General features: G+C 32.1%; 3 protein-coding genes across 3 annotated transcripts; 2 read left to right on the forward strand and 1 right to left on the reverse strand.

Moving 5' to 3' along the window:
• The first annotated feature begins 984 nt into the window (after window positions 1-984).
• On the forward strand, window positions 985-7706 carry LOC127256980 (uncharacterized). Its single transcript, XM_051283223.1, has 5 exons — window positions 985-1400; window positions 1576-1690; window positions 2249-2902; window positions 3012-3195; window positions 7376-7706. Exons 1-5 carry the CDS (start codon window positions 1324-1326, stop codon window positions 7399-7401), a joined length of 1056 nt encoding a protein of 351 aa, XP_051139180.1. The 5' UTR covers window positions 985-1323; the 3' UTR covers window positions 7402-7706.
• A 1440-nt stretch (window positions 7707-9146) lies between these two features.
• LOC127256981 (probable esterase KAI2) lies at window positions 9147-11553 on the forward strand. Its single transcript, XM_051283224.1, has 2 exons — window positions 9147-9615; window positions 11025-11553. The coding sequence occupies exons 1-2, from the start codon at window positions 9233-9235 to the stop codon at window positions 11467-11469; spliced, it is 828 nt and encodes a 275-aa protein (XP_051139181.1). The 5' UTR covers window positions 9147-9232; the 3' UTR covers window positions 11470-11553.
• Window positions 11554-15467: 3914 nt separating this feature from the next.
• LOC127256982 ((S)-8-oxocitronellyl enol synthase CYC2-like) lies at window positions 15468-19758 on the reverse strand. Its single transcript, XM_051283226.1, has 3 exons — window positions 19103-19758; window positions 17502-17932; window positions 15468-15768 (listed from the first exon to the last, which is right to left on the reverse strand). Exons 1-3 carry the CDS (start codon window positions 19662-19664, stop codon window positions 15610-15612), a joined length of 1152 nt encoding a protein of 383 aa, XP_051139183.1. The 5' UTR covers window positions 19665-19758; the 3' UTR covers window positions 15468-15609.
• Between the last annotated feature and the right edge of the window lie 2217 nt (window positions 19759-21975).

Here is a 21975-nt window from a genome sequence, read left to right on the forward strand (position 1 = left end):
AACTGGCTATTTATTTACTTGTGGTGGAACCGCAATTTCTTGGAGATCTGCTAAGCAGACGATAACAGTTATCTCTTCAAACCATGCTGAGGTTTTAGTGATTCACGAAGTCAGTCGTGAATGCGTTTGGTTGAAGTTTATGACTCACTATATTCAGAAAAATTGTGGCTTGAATTCTGATGATGTATTACCTCATACAATTTTGTTTGAAAACAATGAGCTTGCATAATTCATTTAAAAGGATGATATATTAAACGTGATTGGCCAAAACACATATATCCGAAGTTCTTTATCACTTACGATCTTCATAAAAGTGGTGAAATTAATGTGCAACAAATTCGATCGTCTGAAAATTTTGCAGATTTATTTACGAATGCGCTACCGACTGCAACATCCAACAAATTGGTGCAAGGAATTAGAATGCGTTGAATAAAAGATATCAAATAAAGTTCAAAACAGGGGAACTCATTAATACAAGAATGATGTATTTTTTTTTTCCTTCACTATGATTTTTTTTCCACATGATTTTTTCACAATAAAGTTTTAACGAGATATATATTTTTTTGTATAAAAATATCTAAAAGGAAGTGTTACAAAACATACACTTAGCTCATACACGAAAGTATATATTTTATCTGGATGCTTTTGATCCAACAAGTTCCTATATAATCGTATAATAATTATCTCGGTACTCTATATATATATATATATAATTGTCTTTGTATTTAAAAGACAATAAGAAAAATTTCAAATCACTTCTCTCAATTTGCTATCCCATTCTCTATATTATATTTATTGTATATACATTCTCGTAACAAACACACCGAACACGCATATATATATATATATAGTGCACACACATACATATATTTATATACTTACAAATATTATATTATACTATTTATTATATAGCAAAGAGAAATTTTTAGTTTTTTTTTACGTGGATGGATGGTCTCGTATACTTATTGCAAAGCACATTGAATGAAGACGACGCCGTTTCATTCACAAATTAAATAATTAATCAATCTCTCCACCGTTTGCCCGACGGAGCTTCGCGCAACCATACAATTCATCATTAGTTGATACCAAATCTAGAAAAAAAACCTAAAAACAACTTGAAATTGAATGCCTTGTTGTTTTCACAAATCCTGTTTTGTATTGAAACATTTCTTCGTTTTGTTTGTTAATGGATCTAGCCATTATTAATCTGCGTTAGCTAGGGTTTGGTCCAGTACGGTGCTTTTTTGGGGTTGAGCCTTCTGCCTCTTGCTTGATTCGTGTTTTTTAATTAAAGGGTGGTCGTAATTCTTTTTCCGGGGAAGAATGGCGTCGAGTTTTGAAAGATGGGAAAAGGATCCATTTTTCCCTGCTGCCGAGGAAGTTCAGGAATCTGCCGACAGGTGCTGCGATTAATTTATTGTATTTTGTTTTGAGGATTCAAATTGTATGCTTTCTAGGAACGCAAACGATTCTTGTGTTGTTGTATGGTGATTGGATTTCCTTGAGCTAGCTATGTTGCCTGGTGAATTTTTGTTCTAATTTGATATTGATTTTTTTTTTTCTTTTTGTTTGAAGGATGGAATCGACGTATAGAACTTGGATTCATGCAATGAAGGATACCGATGGTGTTTGGAAGTTGGATGAGCTACGAAGAGATCTTCGAACAACACTGGGAACAACCAAGTGGCAGGTCGTTTGTCTATAAAAACATTACATGTAATGTTTTTTATTGCAATATTTAGCTCTTAGTCCTCTAAGGATATGTTTACTTTCCTTGATTAAATTTTCTTTATTTTGGAATTTACAATGTAAAGATAGATTAATCGAGCAAAAGAAACTTACCCTAAGAGGTGTAATTGTAGAGAAACTTATTTTGAATCCTGTAATGTAAAATTGGTTGCATGATTAGACCAATATTTCCCCAATCATACTCATAAATTTTGGCTTGTTAAGATTGATGGAAATGTATTGCATTAGATTCCATCTTTTTTTTTTTAAGCATATACATTATTTTGTTTTATTTTTTCCGGACCATCTTAATGGCCTTAAAAATATATGAGGATTTTTACTAATATGTGAGATTTAATGTGGAACTAAAATGGTATTGTTCAGCTCTTTTAGTATTGAAATGCGATATTGCCCAACTTTGCGCACTTGCCTATTAGGTGCTGTAAAGTTACACTTTTGTAACATGTATTTAATTATTCTGTATTGGTGTGTTTAGTTAATTAAATGGTTGGTGGTGCAGTTGGAAGAATTTGGGCAAGCTGTTAGTTCAAGTTATACTAATAGCAATTCAAATGAAGATGAAAGAGATAGGCATCGAAGTTTCATTGTCGCAATCGAGAGTCAGATAGACAAAGTCGAAAGTTCTTTAAATGAATCAGCCGCATCTCATGGCAAGCCACCGCTGCCTTGGGTGAAATTAGATGAAGGAGAGCGAAATGAGCTTGCATTGTTTCTTTCAGGACCTTCGTCTTCTCTAAATAAAGCTTCAGGAAGAATTCATAGTAGAGGCCAGGGAGCGAAAAACTCAAAAGAGGATGATCGACCTACAATAACTGAGTGTTCAAGAAGTTCGTCTCATTTGGTTGAATTGTGTCAAGTTCAAGTAGAGGGTAAGGAGAATAGTCCTCCTGGGCATCGAAGGACAGCCAGCGCGAGCGCTGACATTGAATCTTGGAAGATTGCTGTGGCGGATGGTCATTCTGCTCAGGATGTATCAAGTGTAAAACCCAATCGTCAACCACAAAAGATACCAAGTTTCTCAGGGTTTTTAAGTTCCATGGAATCCTCCATGTCTCAATTGAAGTGGTCTAAGAATGGCTATAAGAAGCTAAAGCACACAGATCGGCTCCAAGAAGCTGATTCGATGCCACCCAGATCTCAGAATTTGGCTAGAGTTAGTAATCAACTTTCCTTATTTCTCTTCAGCAATTATTTTCATCTATTTCATGAGATGTATTGTACTATAGTTTACATCATGACGTAATTTTTGATTGATTGTAAAGGGCGTTAACATATGTTATGAGAAGAGCAAGAGTTGCCTTGATGGTTGTGATGAATATTATGACAAGCAACTATATGGTTGGTCTGGGGCTATACAGAGACAGCTTCAGAGGTCCCAATATTACATGCAGTATAGTCGTTCTGTTCAGGTCTTCTGTTCCATGTTTCTCATCCTTTGCGTGCTTGGTGAGTTACTGTTTCTTACTTACCTTGATATTATATTTACCATCTAGAAAGGTCTTTCTCTGAAAATTCTCAAACTTTACATTGCGTTTAATCTTATATGATTGTCTTAAATTCCTTTATGTATGCAGTATTTCTTATTTATGACCATTGCTTGGTATGTTGTTATTTTCTATACTGTTATTACTTATTAGTTCATATATAAAATTACTTCAAACTTATGGGGTATGTTTAGAGTTCGAAATAGGTTTGACAATGTTCTTTGGCGATACTTGGCTACTGCATCATCTTAAAAAGGAAGTTTATACTAGTGTTAATCTCAATTGAATCCAATGTTATCTAAATTGCTTAACTGAAACCAACACGTTATTGCGGGATTCGTCTACTTTAATCTATTCCATGCTTATATGTTTCTTACATCTGGTAATGCTTGGTTGTGCATTAACCTATGTATTATTGTTTGTTCTTTTGATGTACGAGTTGTTATTGTAGGAAAAATGTACTGTAGATGCTGATGTAAGGTGCTAAATTTTTTTTTTGGCAATCTTTGCAATTCATGGGTATTTGTTATTGGGTGAGGGATGAATAATTTTTCAGTTTGTCATGGGCTCATGGCTGAAAGTTGAAAATGGAAAATATAGCCCAGATTTACTTGAAATACTTTGGTTTGCATTTGAATCAAGAACCATTCTATGGAAAATTCCCTTTCCTGTTAAGATGCCCCTCATAATTATCCACAGTATGAGGATTCATAAAACATGATATAACATAGTTCAGTAATCAGGGTTTCGAGATGTAAAGATCCAAAACTATCATGAATACACGATGGCTTAACCACATTTGGTTGTTGAAATTTTGCTCTACGTCTCATCTCCAAAGTTATATAAGATATTCAATTACATGATGCTTCAATCATCATATGTGAACTATATCTCATTGACTCATGGTTAGTGAATGCTAGACTTTGGCTGCATACCTATGACTTCATATCGTAGAGTACTTATGTTGGATTGGATTCTTTTTGTTTCCTAGCTGATGATACATTTTTGTGAAAAGTCTCATAGATTTGGGCTTGTGCAATTTTTCTTTAAAATTGAATAAAGATAACATTTAAACTAGCTGTGAAAAAAGCAGATAAGTCATGAACACATCTAATGCCAGAAGGTTTTTATATATACATGTGAATTACAAAATCATATTCACACATTAGGAATACAATTACCTATTTAATATCTGAATCGTCATTTAGTCAGATTGTCGACCCAATCCATGGCCTGTCAATAGATTGGCTGATCTTGAGATAGCAATAGCGAAATTATGCTCCCACGATTCATTCATTAAAATGTTGTTTATACCATTCCGTTTCATCACCTGCACGATGACTATCTCTAGTAAAAGTTAAGGCTGACAAGATGTTTTGGACTTTTGGGGTGTGTTTCTTTTAACACACAACTCCTAAATTTTACTATTTAGACTCTGCATTTTTCGAAAAATTACATTTCTTCCTCTTACAAAACATCCCATCAAATATTATTTTAATACAATATCCAAACTAAATATTCCCAAACCAAACCCAAAGAAACAAACCCATTTGTTCCTTGGCTGTGTGGACCATACGGTTTGTGGCTGTTCAGATATTGTTCCTGTAGATCTTACCTTTAGAATCTGATCAATGTCTTTGGTTTCATTATATATCTCTTCAAGAAGATTCTCTAGGTCTTGGACATTGGATTCTCATCCAATTGTCTGATTGTCCATGCCTGCACGGGTTACTGTCCATTGGAGTATCAACAGTCCATGCTTAGATTGCTGATTGAGTGGAATCTAATTTTTGAGTTTTGATCTGTCAAAATCCAATCTCAACCATTGAAGTATCAAAGTCTTAGTCTATTAGTGAGGAATCTCCACTTTAAGTTTCAGATTGCGCAGATCACTCTGGTAAACTGTTTGATTATATAAGTTCCTTCAACCCCAAGTTTAGATCTAATCATTGAAGCAACCTAATTAATTGAGACCAGTTCATTTCACATGCCCAAGATTACTTTGTTATAAACATTTCCTACAGGACCTACACCTGTAGGTTGTTAGAGACTAGAGTGTTAGAATTATTAGTCGAAACCTTGCCTAAAATGGGACATGGCCACCTATTGAGATGCGAGATAACAGGTTGGTGGGTTCCCCGGATTTAAGTGTGTAAATTTGTTGTCTCATTTTTTGAAAATCTAAGAATGAGGGATTGCAGCTTATTTGAGTAGAATAAAGTCCATATGTTGCCTGGCTTATTCTTGACCTTAATATTTTGTCCAACTCTTATTTAGCAGTTAGTTAGCAAGGGTTTCGATGATTCCTTCAATACATTTATACACTGCTTTTTTCCACAGTCTATAGTGTCTTAGACAAGTTGTACAAAGTGCAAGTCATATCCTCCGACACCCAATTATAGGTCATTTTGGTTGTAAATTTTTAATGAACAGTATCATATTCTTGTAATGTTCGTCTTTATCATCCCATGAAAGGCGGTGTTCTCAGATATTTTATGGACTTATTCACATTATTGCTATGCACTAGCCAAATCTCCAATTGTGCATTATTATTCAGTGTCTTTTTTATTTTTTTATTGGGTGTCTTTTTATTATATCAAAAAGCGTCCGTTGCCAAGGAAGTTATATGCCCTTGTTTAAAATATCCATATTCCTGTCTCCTTGTTAACATTTTCGGTATGCTACTAAATATTTCGAAAAAGTGATTTGATTGATGACAAAGAAAGAGAATTCTTTGTTAAGTTGTCCCCCTTTATGACAAAAAGAAGGTTTGTTCAAATTCTATTGAGTTTTATTCATAGTGATCATTTATCAAAGAATGACCGGTTATCAAATGATTGAACAATCGGGAGCAATTTACTTATGACATGCCCATTGCAAATTAATTTACTAAAATTCTTTATGTTACCATGTTCTCTTGCATTTTGTTTGCAGCCTTAATGTTCTAAGAATTTGCTACTTGCCAGGAATTCAATAGCTTTAAATTTGGTTTTCTTCCTTAAAGTTTGGCATGCGATCTTTCAATCTCTCAAAATTATTTCTGTTGTATTTGCTCTGAATCTACCCTGGCTCAAACTAGCAGGAGCAATTTTCTATTGCTTGATAGGATACCTTGCAGTGTCTGCTTGCAGCTGGAAATTCCTCTGTACTCTCTTGCTACATCTTGTTTTCATTGGTCCATTTCTGTTTCTTAATAATGCAGATACAGAAACTACCCTGAAAATCGAGGCAACATCACATTAAATGTGCATTAAAATCATAAATCTTCACTTGAGCATCAAGGGATCGAATTACATTTGTTTTCTTACTTGCTATCACTTCATGATGGATTTACCTTTTCCAAAACCAAACAAATAATTGCTATCCCCTGATCATAGCTTTGTTTTAATTTTTGAAAATGGAAAACGACTGTGAGTTCTAAAGTGTTGATTTGTTTACTAAAATCATGAATATTTTGTTTCTTTAGAGTAGAAATATGACAACTAATTGCGCCCAACTGCCTTCATGGGCAAATTTTCATATCCTCTCCTCCTACATGATCCTTTGTTCTCTGCAGCTTCGGGATGTGGGAAATCTGTTACTTTGTGATGTGTTTGTTAGCTTTTTTGGCATGTGGTTGATTATATGTGGCATTTTTGATTGCAACCTTCCAATAAATTCAGCATTAATGAATAAATATTTAACTTAAATTCGGTAGTATTGACTGTTAGATTTTGAATTTGATGAAATTTGATCTAGAAACTTGCGTAAATTGTTAGTGTTATTAAATCTGATTGATCATCCAAGTGGCTTTTATTTATAGATGACCATCTAGAGCTTCATGACTTGTGCTTGGCATTGGTGAAGCAAATTTGAAATCCATTAATTTTGTTTTAATTATATTATTTCTTTATATCATTTAGATAGAAATTTAGAGATCATTTATCTTCATTTTACCTCTAGCTTTGATTTTAAAAATATATTTAAAAACAGATAATTTAATATATTTGTTGTAATAATGCTTTGATCTGTGCAATGGTTACGGTAGTTATATGTCTTATTTAATTCGATGCAATTTTGAATCAGTATCCTGCCCGAAACAATGAGTCTCAAGAGGATAATTTATCAGTTCCTGATATAATTATAATTTTAATTCCCTGCAGTGCTATTTGTTTTACGCTCAATCTGAAGATGACGACAAGCTCATACCATCATTCCAATGCAGCAATTCGCCTATGTCGAAAGCTAGAGTTGCTGATTAATTCTTTTTAAGGTGTTGCCCGGTATGGATTGATGCAAAACAATGTGTATATGGTTTCGCCCACAGGTTTATCTTCAGGTAGCACCATATTATCATCGATAATATCATCAGTTAGGGCGACAACAGGTTTTGTTCTCTTGCACTGTTTTTAGTTCTAATTGTAGCCATTAGAATTCGCTGTATTGCTTCTACACTGAGAGCTCCCATTGTAACATGCTGTTGTATTATTGTCTTGTTGCCCTTTTCCATGTCGTGGGCTCGTGGCCATGTTTTTTATCCTCACCAGCAATGAGATACGCGCACCAATGGTTAGCTGTACACAGGTATACTGTAAATCTGATTCCCTGGATTTATACAATCGCATATATGATGGATAGACAAGTTAGCATCTTTGGACAATTGGCAATTCCTGTGTTGGACATTTCAAGGCTAAATAGGAAGAAATCGAAATGAATTGTAAGATGCCCGTAGCTTTACTTTTTTCTTCGGTATTTTCAGCAGTATTGTGGTTGTGGGCTTGGTTATGATGCTGAATTAAATTAATCAGTTTTATGTTGATGAAAAAAAAATAAAAAATGACATACATGCAATCTACATATGTTTTGAATGAATACAACAGATGTTGTGATGATTCTTAGAATGCGATGTTAATTTATATTGTAAATGTATATTATTTTTATATACCTTATTTGTTGAGTTCAATTACAGCAGATGTTGTATGGATCATTGATATATACTGTCAGTTGATTATGTTAACATATATAATGTGTTGTCGGTATTACGCCTATTGCTTATTTGTTGTATATTTTTTGGTTTATAGCAGCAGGTGATTCCAAGAAAAATTAAAGGTGAAAGTTCAGTGCACTCAACATGTGGATAAGAAAGAACACAAGAATATTCTACCAAAAGAAAATAGAAGCATGTTGATAAACAAACTAATTAAATAGGATTTCATACTAAAATGGGCATTAATTAATGTAAACAATTATTATATTTGTGCGCGAGATTGTGTCTGTTGTGAACTTACCAGAGGATAAAAATTTCGAAAAAGTGACATCTAGAGATATATTACATTTGTCTGTCTCTAAGAGTTTTATTTACTTTTGTATATTAATACTCGGTACAAATTAAAAAAAAATTGCAAAAATATTTTCATTAGTGTCTCGTAATATTAACAGAGAAATTTGTACAAAAAAAATTATACAAATATAAGGATATTTTTAATGTCAAATACAATAAATGTACGGAAAAAATATTTTACAAGGGTGATAATTAAAGAATAAAAGTGATAATTAGTTATAAATACAAGACATTTCTTTCAATTTTTTCGACTATTGACAGATAATATATAATTTTAATTAAAACAATATACTATGTGTTACCTAAATCATACAATAACAATTTGTTACCTAAATCATACAATAACAATTTATATTTTACAAAAATGTGTCGTATGAAAATACTTTTTGTGATGAAATCAATTTCAACATATAATATTTGGACTATTGTCACGTTCAGTCGATTCAATCCTAATCCCAGATTCCATAAACAGAAAAAATCTGAAGAAGTGGGATGTAAATATCATATTCCTCAAATACAAACATACACACACACATATATATATATATATTCTTTGTATCTCGATCCACTTGCTATCATCATATACCTATCACTTCATTCATAATTCATCAAAGTATCCATCACACAATGTAAAAATCAAGAAAAGTAAAAATCAAAATCTAAAAAAAAATTAAAAGATATGGATGGAGGAGATGATCATGAGCTGCTGGAAAAGCACAATGTGAATGTTGTAGGGTTTGGGGAGCAGCACATAGTCCTCTCCCATGGGTTTGGGTTAGATCAGTCTGTGTGGAAGTATGTGGTGCCTCACTTGGTCGACGACTTCCGCGTGATCCTCTACGACAACATGGGCGCCGGCACCACCAACCCCGACTGCTTCGACTTCCAGCGCCACTCCACCATCGAGGCCTACGCCTTCGACCTCATCACCATTTTGGACACCCTCAACATCACTTCTTGCATCTACGTCGGCCACTCCTTCTCTTGCCTCGTCGGCGCCATCGCATCCATTCATCGCCCCCAACTCTTCACTAAGTTTGTCTTCATGGGTGCATCTCCCAGGTCTTGATTTTATTTTATTTTTTTCTCATACTTGTTTGTGATGTTTTGAATGAAAAATTTTAATTTTTGAATAATATATACTCCCTCCTTTCCGTCTGCTCTAAGGGTCACATTTATCTGTAGTTATATTTGTATAATTTTTCTTCTATTAGTATTATAAGTATTTTTGCAATTTTTTCTTAATTTGTACTATATTTGATATAATAATTAATATTTAAATATCAATACGTACAAAAGGTAAACGAGACTTTAGAACTAGACAGAGTAGTATAAAAGAAAAATTATAAAGGTTTAATTTGGTGTTTTCATGTTTTTAAATTTGTCTTCATGGGTGCTTCTCCCCGGGTCTTAGTTTCCTTTTTTTTCTTGTTTGTTTGTTTGTGATGTTTTGAATGAAAAATTTAATTTCTGTATAATATATATAATTTTTTTTTTTTCTATAAGGGTTTAATTTGGTGTTTTCATGTTTCTTTATTTTTTTATATGAAATTTTTTTGAATGTAATGTTTGTTAAAAATATAAAATGGTAACAGTGAAGATCATATTTGAATAACACAAATAAATAAATGTATTTAGTACTTTGAAGCATTGGTGATATAATTAGAACGAATTTTGAGGTGTTTTCATTCTCCTCGTTATTTCTTCAATCCTTTATATTTGTGAATAAATCTTACTTAGGTTGTATTTGGTTTTGATTTGTGTTTGAGATTTAGTTTAAACATTATATTTTTAATGAAAACATAGGAACAACGTAGTAAAAAATTTAAATTTAAAATGAAAAACAAATTAAACCAACTCTTAATTATTATTTTTTTATTTAGGTAAAACTTCAAAACACCCTAAATAGTGAGATACATTAGGGTGTGTTTGTTTGGGAGATTGGATTTAATTTCCACTATTCATCCCATTTTTTTCCTCAAAAAACATCAAATCAAACACCTATTTTTTATTTTTTATATTATACTAAAAATCAATTTTACATTCAAAACATCACATCAACACCTATTTATATCACATCATACAACTATTCAAATTCAAAATTTTTACTATTCAAATCTCAATTCAAAATCCAAACCACAAACAAACACACCCCTCTAAATGATCTTCATGGGAAAGGAAAAAAAAAGAATGAAATATACCCTTTGTATTTTCTCTCCTTCTCTTTTTTGTATTCTTTTTATTTATTTATTTATTTATTTTTGCATTAGCTAGTTTGAAGATAATCGATTTGTTCTTTTATTATTTCAAATAAAAATTAACACTATTTCTTTGACATAGTTTTCAATAAAAATATACTATTTTTCTCTCGCAAAATATCATATCAAATATTATTTAAACAAAATCTCAAATCTAACATCCCAATTGTAATGTACACCTACTAATATGAATGAAGCATGTTCCCTTTGAAGGTACTTAAACGATGTTGACTACAATGGAGGTTTCACCTCGGAAGAACTCGAGCAAATTTTTTCAGCCATGAGAGACAACTACAAGGCTTGGTGCACCGGGTTCGCGTCATTAGCCGTGGGAGGCGATTTCAACTCGTGGGCCGTTCAAGAATTCAGCCGGACAATGTTCAACATGAGACCCGACATAGCCTTGTGCGTGGCTCAAACGATATTCAAGTGCGACCTTAGATCAATGCTCGGGATGGTCACCGTGCCTTGCCACATTTTGCATAGCCGCAAGGACTTAGCCATCCCTTTTGAGGTATCGGAGTACCTCCACCGCCACCTTGGCGGCAAGTCCGTGGTGGAGATCATGGACACCGAAGGCCACCTACCTCAACTTAGCTCGCCGGATATTGCCATCCCCATGTTGCTTAGGCACATCCGGCAGAACATCGCGAGCTAGTTAGTTCATAGGGTTTATCACGAAGAAATGAGTGTACTATGAACACAATTTATGTATGTACATGAATAATTTGATATAAGTATTGTTCGGGTGCATTTAGTAATGACAATAGATTAGGTATGAATTCAATACAGCAAGACCAAAAAAATTACCTTAATATATGAATCAAACTGAACTTTTATATATTGACCTAACTTGAGACCAGCCAGGAACTTGCAAGGATCAAATATCAATTAAACTAGTATAAGAAGAATGGTGAAAACAAAGAACATATGATATGGTAACCAATTCCATCCGATTGATTTACTTGTCTGATTTATTACACGTGTGATTCAATTACTTTATAACAAAATTCACATTGGTCTTTTTTTTGTTTTTTTTTTAATTTTTAATTTTATTTTTTGGTACAAGAATAATCTTCTGATGATGGTATTTAATGAAAGCAAAATTGTAATATGAGACTAGTTTCCGTGTCTATTGAGAGAAAAATCAGTGTATTTCCGGTCAATGCATGAAAACCCGCAGATAATACATATTTTCAAATAATACTCATTTATTGTGTTATTTGAAAATATATATATATTGTCAATTATATTTATAGAATGTGTTCTCTATCATCATATTATATGCTGAGATCAATAGATTGTATTTGATTTAAAAAAAAAAAATACACTAAATACGAGGGCGGTAGGACGAGCAATTGCTCAGGCCCCTAAGTACTAGAATACCCATATTTGAAAATATTATAAATTATTGTTTTTATTAAATTATAAAATAAAAGTTTAATTTTTAGTTTATATTTTTTCTTCTTCATAATTATCCAATTTAATTTTAAAATTAAATTTTAAATTCTAATCAATACTTTTTTCTATCTCTTTCTTTTCATGACTAAATGAATCATATGTGACAGACAACACTTAGAGATATTGAAAATTTGAACTAATGACCTCGTGATCAAATTAAAAGCTCATCTACATATGGCTATATCATCCCTTATCGGACTAATCTTACTACCTTTGAGCTCACAATCTCAAATGCCATGTAAAGTGTCCGGAACTTTGCAAAGTCGATATCACTAATTAAAAGTTAAAAAAAAAAAATCACTAATGAGACTCGATACATAGTCAAAATTGTGTTACAAAAAGGTTCATCCATAATTGTGGAGCATTATATTCTTTCAGTGATAGTTCATTATCATAATACAAACCAACTTTGGTAATAAAAATTTGAAGTTGGTCATGATATTGGAATTTGAAAAACCTTTTAATGTTATCAACCAAATTCAAGACATATAAAAGTGTGCATTTGGAGACCATTTCCAACATCAAGTCACAAACCATATTTTTCTAGTGAAATTCATTCTTTTTTAAAATTTTTCTATGAACAAAATATCATATATGAATCATAATTCAAATATATATATATATATATACATTATAATTACCAACCAAACACATACAAGAAATTATTATAACTCATTATTGTGGATGATAATAATTTGTAGCTCTTTTGTAACAGTGGATTTTTTCGATCGAATCTCTTAATCCTGTGGTTTTTCTTTCTATCTGGAGGGTTTTTTCATGTAAAAATTATAGTGTTATCTTGTTATTTTCTTTGCCCATTTTAATAATAGGGAGAAGTCTTGTTACTAGCAAATTTATCGAAGCTTTTCCTAAATCTATATATTGATGGTTCCTACCAATAAAAAATATACTGATTTTCCTTCCATACCTGATAGGGCTTTTCTTAATTAGTGTTATGGAATTTGTTTTTCGTTTTTTCAAAAATCGAGACGAGAATATAAGAATGTAATTTTTACTGTAATTATTTGTTAGTGTTGATAGAGCTGACAAAAATAGATTCGAAAATTTTCGGGCCATGCTTAACCCAACACTCTAATGAAGAGGGTTGTGCCCGAGCCCACTAAGGTTGGACTATGCCCAACCCCGATTATTTTTACAAATTAAGTATACCAAATATCTATTTTTTTATTTTTTATTTTTATGTTATATTAAACATTAAATTTAAATTTAAAATATCACCTTAAACCCATATTTATATTTATATAGCATCAAACATTTATTTAAATTCAAAATTTTATTATTAAAAAGTCAAACTCAATTTTTTTTACTTAACTCATTGGATTAAATTAATAATCTTACTTAATTGATTTCTCACAAAAATTTATCTAGGGAATTTATGGTGCATTTGGTTACCGGTTAGATTATTGAAATAGAAGTTGAGTTGATAATGATTTATTTAATTAATATTTAATTTATGATATAATATATATAAGATTAAAAAAAATTAAAAATATATGTTTAATTATTTTAATAATTATATTTTAATAGAATATATACCATATGAATATCATTTTGTAGACAATAAAATTTTATATACTAATGCAAATAACTAAAAATTATATATATATATATTTATAATTAATATAAATTAATTTACAAATAAATTAGGAGTTTTAAATTTATATAAATATTATTTATCGATGAAAGAGATATAAATAAAAAATTTAAATGAATTTTGAGTAGGTTCTTATAATTGTAATATTTTGAAAAAAAAAAGTTGAGAGAATAGTGCAGCGAACGCAAGTGTGTTTGTTTGAGGATTTGAATTTTGGTTTGGAATTTAAATAGTAAGAATATTAAATTTGAATAATTGTATTATGTGGTATAAATAAGTATTGATGTGATTTTTTTTAAAATAAAATTATTTTTTAGTATAATATGAAAAATAAAAAGTACGTGTTTGATTCCAAATTTTTGGAAAAAAAAAATTAATGAAGAGTAGAAATTTGAAAAAAATTAATAAGAGAAACACCCTTAATTATTCTTTTGCATTTACTCACTTTCATTCGATGTAACCTTTCCTTTCAATCACATTTGACTACCAAACTTTATCAAGATTCTTTAGTAATTAGGTAGCAATATTAAATAAAATTTATTACTTCATAAATATAATTAATTCTGCCATATCATGTAACTTATCCTTACCAAAAAAAAAAAATATTTTATTTTACTTTTGAAGTTTATTTTATTTTTTTAAAATTGATACTATTTTCATTTGCTATAAAAATCAAGGAAACATCTGTGCAAAGGCATAGAAATATGGCAAAATCTGAATACACAAAGTTAGCAATCTATGTGTTGTTCTTTGCAAGCTTGCTATATTGTGATGCTTGTTTTTGGGGCGATTACGAGGTGTTTATCGACATCGATATTGAAAATCATACAGGTTTAAGCTATCATTGCACGGCGACGGGTAAAGATTTGGGGTATCATACCGAATCATTCCGTTGGACAATGTGCAATCGTGTTATTCTTCCTACCAAATCCTCTTGCAATTTTTGGTGGGGCGCGAAGCAACAAGCTTTTCGAGTTTTTAGTACGAAATGGTACAAGAAAAGATGTCAAGCGAGCAATTGCGTATGGCACGTAAAAGAAGATGGATTTTATTTAGCGGGTAGGCATGGTGACGTGAAAATGTATGATTGGATGTGATTAACCTTAAGGTATCGAGCTAATAATAGTTCGTTATCTTTGTCTTAGTTACCCACAGAGTTGGCGATCGAGTAGTTGTTTTGGTTTTAAAAAACAAATTTCATGAACAATGTCGTTTCTTCGTTCCTTAATAGATGATTTAAGTTTTGTTCAAGTTTGTATGAAAGAAATGAAATATAAGAGAAGGCTTGATTTAAATGCCCACATTTTAGATTTAGATAAGAATATGTAGTGAAAAATAAAAAATGAAATGACTACATCTAAGATTGTTGATCTTTTTCGACTAGGATGATCTATGTAGGATGATCGAGTAAGATATTTTCACTAATAGTTTTAGGATGTAATTTTTTTTAAAAAAAAATAATCATCAAATATATATAGAAGTGTAAGCCACCGGTACTTTCAGTCTCTGACTTAAGCTTCATAATATATCATTTTTCTCTCGATCCACCCTTGTAAAACACAAATTAAATCGAAAATATAGACAAGAAAAAAATTAAAAAGAAATTTTTTTAATAGTAGGGCATCTAATAGATGGCTGGATGAAGTAAAATACATATTGTTCGACATATTTGTTGTTCATACTCAAAACATTCTCATCAAACACACAAAATTATGAATTAAGTCATGGAACAATTCTGTGAGCTTTCATTTTTTCGATGATGGAAAGCAACGACTTCTCGGTGTTCCTGAATCCAAAAAATCCGTGCTCTTTGCTCTTATTCATGTTGTCCAACATGCACTCCCCTCCGAACATCAAGTCCACGAACCAAAATGTTGCTACCTGTTCACGAATAAGTACGAGTGAATGAACTAGTTAGTGTTCCACAATGATGGAAGATGCCGATAATATAAAACAATCGACTCATTTCTGTAAAATTAAACAAGTTGCACGATGATCTAAGTAGCCGCAAGATTTTCATCAAGATCATTCATGTAGCTAACAAATCACTATTTAAATACAAAAGGGTTTATTTGTCCAAGATTTGTTTCGATACGATTTCTAATATATATATATATATATTTCATTTTGTTACATAAACCAATATTTAATATAAAATATTATTTTTTATATTATCGACACGATTCTCTATATATTACATTAAAAAAAAATAAAAAAAATCTTCAAATCAAACACTAAACAACAAACCCAAATACAAATCAAAACACACTCTATGTATCCAAATTTCACTGAAGTTTTTATTATTATACATAATATCAATCATAATATTTTTTTATGACTATTCATTTTGAGATAATCTTTAATTTTTTTTACTATATAATCTTTACTATCATTCATAATTGAACTAGCTTAATGCATAATTTCTAGCGTCTAAACAATATGTTATGTTAAAAAAAAAAAAAAATTATTTTTATTTAAAAAACATACACATATAGACAACGGGTGTATTTATTTTATAGGATGCGATTATAATTATTATAATTAGTTAAGTATTTATGTAATCTTTGAGAGTAATTAGTAGTATAATATTTCTTTACTTGATTAAATATAAAATTAATAGACTAGAGCTAGCATTTTTAGCACCAAAAATATATATTTTTAATCGGAAATTTCAATCGACTAAATAAATAAATAATTATGTTAAGCAAAATAATATTATCCAATTTAATCACCTAAATGAACCAACCGAAAGTAAACAAACCTATTTCCGAGTCATATTTACAACCTACAATTATTAAAATTATCTCGCTAGATAATTCATATACGCAAATTATTCAATTTCCGACAACTATATATATTAGGGGTGGAAATTCGGACCGGTCTAATTTTTCATGCTGGCCCAGCCCGACCCAGTTTGGAAGTGGATCGGAACCCACAACCACATTCACTACTAGAAAAAAAGTTGATAATTGCGGAAATTTGTCGTAAATTTTAATTCGTGACAATTAAAAGTCACGGAAAGTAATTTCGTGACAAATTTATATCACAACTTTTTGCTTTGACTATTCCGTAAGTAATATTTGCAGAAAAAGCTACAAACAACTTTCCGTGACTATTTAAAGTAACGGCTTATGTAACGAAAATGTCCAAGATATTTCTATTCCGTGTCTTTTGACTATTTCGTCACAAAAATTGTCACGAAATTTGTTCTTGACTATTTTAAGTTGCGGAAAAAATAACCAAAATATTTACAACATTTTAAATTATTACAGATATTGTCATAATATAAAACCGTGACTTTTTCTACCGCAACTATAGCCTAATTTTCTGGCAGTAATTTACATTGTATAAGAATTTTATCATCAGCTCATAACTAATTTGTGCTACTATTTCATTAGTTAATATATATATATATATTAAATACTGAATTTAATTATAATAAATTGGGTCAGGCTAGACACAACTTGGCTTTCATAGGCCCGGGCATGGCCCAATTTATTAATGTGCAGGTCAGACATGGTCCGAAAATTTTTGGGCCTACTTTTAAAAATCGAAGCACAATTTTTTATATTTTATTGTAGTAAACACACGCTAAATATAATGTAGCACATTACCTCGTCCAAGTTGGTCGCGACGAGGTCATTTTTCTTCACAATCTCATCCCAAACCCGACCTTTGTCTTTCATCCTCTCCGACAAGCTTACATACTCTTCATTTTCATCGAATTCCTCGGACTCTAACTGGAACTTATCCGCCAAAACCCTCCACAGATGCTTCCACTTGAATAAATCCCCATTGCTGCAGTTAAATGCATTGTTCTTCCCGTTGAGGTCGAGGCTGCACCAAATCTGCTGCTCGGCAATCAGGCCGGCATCAGATGCCACCGAGTAGCAATTCCAGGCAGCCTTCGTGCCCGGAAATTTGAACCGACTGTTTTCATGTTTGCAGATTGCGGCGTATATGCAGAGGCTGCCTATTAGATTCATCTTGCTGTGCGGGGAGAACCCGAATATCGCGGCCGGTCTGTGTACCGACCATGTTAAGCCTAGAAATAGTAAAAAGTTGAATAAAAAGTAAGTATTTAAGGTGAAATAAAGGTTTTGATTGTATGTGTAATAATATGATTGTAGTTTTAAGTAAAAATTAAAAGATATTTTGGTATTAATGTATAGTTAATTTTTCTAAGAATAAGAAACTGAAAGAGTATAAAAGTACATTCAATTGGTAAGGAGAAAATACTTAAAATAGAAAAAGTATTTTTGAATTAATTGCTTTAAATAGAAAATAGAATCTTAATGTAATATATATATATATATATATTTAAAAAGGCAAAACAGAATTGAGAACTTAAGAGACTGTCTTTGAAGCTGTAACAAATGTGCACATAAAAATAGTTCAATTCAACAAAACTTAAAAGGATTATTCGGTAAACCCCCCGGTCGAACCTAATACCCTGCAAATCAGGCCCGACGGAAAAGATACACTAGGTGAATCATGTGTGGCAGGTGAACCTGAGGCGTCACAAGTCCAACCCCTACACCACCAGGTCATCCCTTACGGAACAAGATTATTCACCCTTAATTTGGTTGTTGTTAGTTGCAGTTACTTGGAAGGATTGGACTATAATACCTAGCTTATTTTTATGAATTAAATAATTATGAGATTAATTAATATGATATTTAATTTGTTTGATTAAATATAAGATAAATAAATTTTAGTATAAATATTAGTTGGACAAATTAATCCTACTCATCTAGGTAGGATTAATTATCCTTAATAAGCGTATTAGTGTAGCGGACATTGATCAAGGACTTTAATCCATTATAGTAAATATGTAATTAGGGTGTATAAAATAATATTATAAACTCTAATCATTCAAAGTAAATACACACTTGACTCTCGACGCCTCGGGTCACCTGCCATACTTGGTTCGCAAAAAGTACAGTACAATATAATTTTATAGTATGAAAAATCAATTTATAAAATCGAAAAAAAATACAAAATTATGGATTTCTCTTTGTTTAATATTTTGATTTGAATTTTTTTTTTAATGTAAAATATAAAGAATATTGTTGGTAATATAAAAAATAATATTTTATATTGAATGTTTACTTTTATAAGAAGATAAAATATATATTGAAATGGTGTGTAAAAAAAAACTTAGGGGGCAAACAAACCCTATATTCAAATAAAGAAAAATTGCAAAATTTTGGACCTCGCTTCTTCTTACAAAACTCGAAGACAATGTCTTCGAGCGCGTAATAAAAATTCGGAGCGTCAAGCCTCGCCACATCCTCGACAAAAGGAGTCTCGTGCGGCCTTATTTTCCCGAAAGCTTCAAATGGCCCAATGTAGTGTTTATGCCCTGTCTGAATGCAAACATGCTCTAAATTTCGAGCATTTCGCGCCACGGCGCCGAGCACATTTCGCAACATTGCACTGTTCACTTCACAGCACTCAGCCTCCGTCGACCCGTTGGCCCACGTGACCCAGAAAATGTGCGTCACGTCGGTCAGGGCCGACAGCTTCGCATTGGCGTCGCCGGAATCGGAGACGTCGCACTGGATGTACTCTGCATCATTTTTCCAGGCCGGATTGGGGCGGCGCGCGACGCCGTAGACCTTCCAAGGCCCGCCGGGAGTGTTTTCAGCCGGCAGGATTCCGGCGAGGGCATTGCCGACTATTCCGGTGACGCCAATTATTAGGGCGACATGGCCGGAAGGGGTCGCTGGAGCAGAAACTCCGGCGGGAGTCTTGTTGGTCCAACACCAGGTCATTTGGTAGGCTGGTTTTGATGATCTGTCAAAGTGTAGTGATTGATTTGATTTGTTGATTTATATATATGGATAAAATTTGTAGCAAGTTATTGTGGAGTTTTTAAGGATGTGTTGAGAAAAATAATGAATTGGGGCTGCCATTTATAGCACGAGGCGCACGTTTTTTTGTACCTTATTGAAGATCTGCCGTTGTAAACATTTTTCTTTTTAAATTAAGGGTCTACGCACGTGTTGCACGTGCGCAACCTCATGCTCCATTACTTTTTCTCATTGATCGAGATGGCAATTCGGGCTGGCTCCGGGCCAGGCCGGGCCAGGGTTGGCCAGGTATGGCCAGGGTTGATTGGTCAAATCAAAACTATATTGATTTGACTCAGCTAGCACGCTAATCAAAACGAATATTCATATCTAACTAATCAAATTTTAGACAGCAGTTACTGTGCCGAATCCATTCAACACGGTGTTAAAACACATTGTAAAGAACTAGTCAACATAAATAATACATATTGTGTTAAATAAGATCACGTAGTTGTGTTGCATGAATGCATTACTTGTTTTGAGTTTAATTATACAATATACTATGTTTTACTGTGTCATGTGCTTTATATTTAATATTAATATAATACAAATACAACACAAACTAACAAAATATTATATAGTACTCCATCCGTCCAATAGTAAGCTTTTCATTTGACTTTTGTACGCGAATTAAGGTAAATTAATATTTTATAGATATATACTACAGTAAAATAGTGTAATATCTATTTTATTATTGACATTAAAGTAAAAATAATATGAAAAATAAAAAATAAGGGTATTTTGGTATTTATATTATAGTTATTTTTTGTAAAAAGGAAATGAATTTTTTTGATTTGAACGTACTAAAATGGTAAAATGAAAAGTTCACTCTTGAACGGTGAAAATATCATACAACACATAATATATAGACAAACAATACATAATATATGTGCTGCCAACAAATTGTAAAGAGAAACTCAACACAATCTATAAATACAAACAATAAATTCTATGTAAATTAACAACACATAGTTGTGTTGTATGAATGCATTAGCTATTTGTATTGAATTCAACTAAAAGTTATATTGTCTTTAACTATAAAATATGATGATCGTTCTATGTTAATATAATACAAATACAACATATAAACATGAATTATTTTTTATGTTCACATTCATTATTAGTTAACTTTGTTGTTATTATTGTATCTTATTTTTATAGAATTTTATTAGTAATGTTTGCATATACGGATGGTCAAACAAGTTAAGACGTTACCTCGACGGATTATGCATATTCATAATCTTCACATCAGTTGTAGTGAAGACACTATTTATTCTCAACGGCCAAAATATCCCTTGAGTTATATGAAAGATCCATCATTTTTAGATGAAAATGACCCCATTGGATATATTCCAACATAAGAAAGAGGTAATGAAAATGAGGATGATGATAAGACAACAAATGGATCTGATTCGAATGGAAAGTGATGGTTTTTAATTCTAAGAATTACAAACTTAATATGTTTAATTATATTGTATTACTTTTTCTACTTACTACCATAAATATTGTTGTTTGGTTACGTGTAAGGTGTGATCATTTGAGAAATTAATTTTATTTATAATATTGATATGTATTAGTTCTGGTAAAAATTTCTTGGGGAATTGATGACTCTAAATATGAGCATATTTTTAGTTTGAAAAAACTGTGTATACTCGAATTTCTGTATAAAAACCATCATAATAACCCGTTAATGGCATACATTATTGATCTATATCGCTTGGCATGATCCAGATTTCGTTGTTGAGATTATTAACGATTTTTGCCCTTTTAAGTGGTAGTCTGGTGCCAGAAAAGCTAAGGCATGCGCCACAAGCGATAACCTCCTCCGCTCGCAAGCGCCCAGAATATTTACTGAAAAAGACTAAGGCACGAGAGGCAAGCGGTAGCTTCCACCGCTCACAAGCGATAGCCCCTTCCGCTTGCAAGCGACAACCCAGATACCCACCGCTGCAGAATGTCACCAGATTTCGACTAAGTGTTCCAAACGCAGCGGTTCAACCATTTCATTTCCATCCAGCACAAGCGAGCCTAGCTACGCTGATGTCCTCAAGCTCTCTGGCAAGCGAGGAAGATCTGAGCCTTTACAATTCAATGCAAGTGAAGTGGACACCCTGGGAGTTATGGCCAGCAACTACTTCAACAGAATAACTACCAATAACCGTCTAACTGCCCAGCGGTTGAAACTGCCCAGCAACTACTTGCAACTGTCCCAATTCACCTACTATAAATAGGA

This window comes from Andrographis paniculata, unplaced genomic scaffold, assembly GCF_009805555.1.
Source record: "Andrographis paniculata isolate CXL003 unplaced genomic scaffold, ASM980555v1 Contig57END, whole genome shotgun sequence".
NCBI lineage: Eukaryota > Viridiplantae > Streptophyta > Magnoliopsida > Lamiales > Acanthaceae > Andrographis > Andrographis paniculata.

Coding starts and splice junctions, on each gene's coding strand:
- LOC127256980 (XM_051283223.1), top strand. CDS start 1,324: ATGGCGTCGAGTTTTGAAAGATGGGAAAAGGATCCATTTTTCCCTGCT. Junction 1,401..1,575: donor GTTCAGGAATCTGCCGACAG/GTGCTGCGATTA, acceptor TTTTGTTTGAAG/GATGGAATCGACGTATAGAA. Junction 3,196..7,375: donor TCTCATCCTTTGCGTGCTTG/GTGAGTTACTGT, acceptor AATTCCCTGCAG/TGCTATTTGTTTTACGCTCA.
- LOC127256981 (XM_051283224.1), top strand. CDS start 9,233: ATGGATGGAGGAGATGATCATGAGCTGCTGGAAAAGCACAATGTGAAT. Junction 9,616..11,024: donor TTCATGGGTGCATCTCCCAG/GTCTTGATTTTA, acceptor TTCCCTTTGAAG/GTACTTAAACGATGTTGACT.
- LOC127256982 (XM_051283226.1), bottom strand. CDS start 19,664: ATGACCTGGTGTTGGACCAACAAGACTCCCGCCGGAGTTTCTGCTCCA. Junction 17,933..19,102: donor GTTTTGTAAGAAGAAGCGAG/GTCCAAAATTTT, acceptor TACTATTTCTAG/GCTTAACATGGTCGGTACAC. Junction 15,769..17,501: donor TCGCGACCAACTTGGACGAG/GTAATGTGCTAC, acceptor ATTCGTGAACAG/GTAGCAACATTTTGGTTCGT.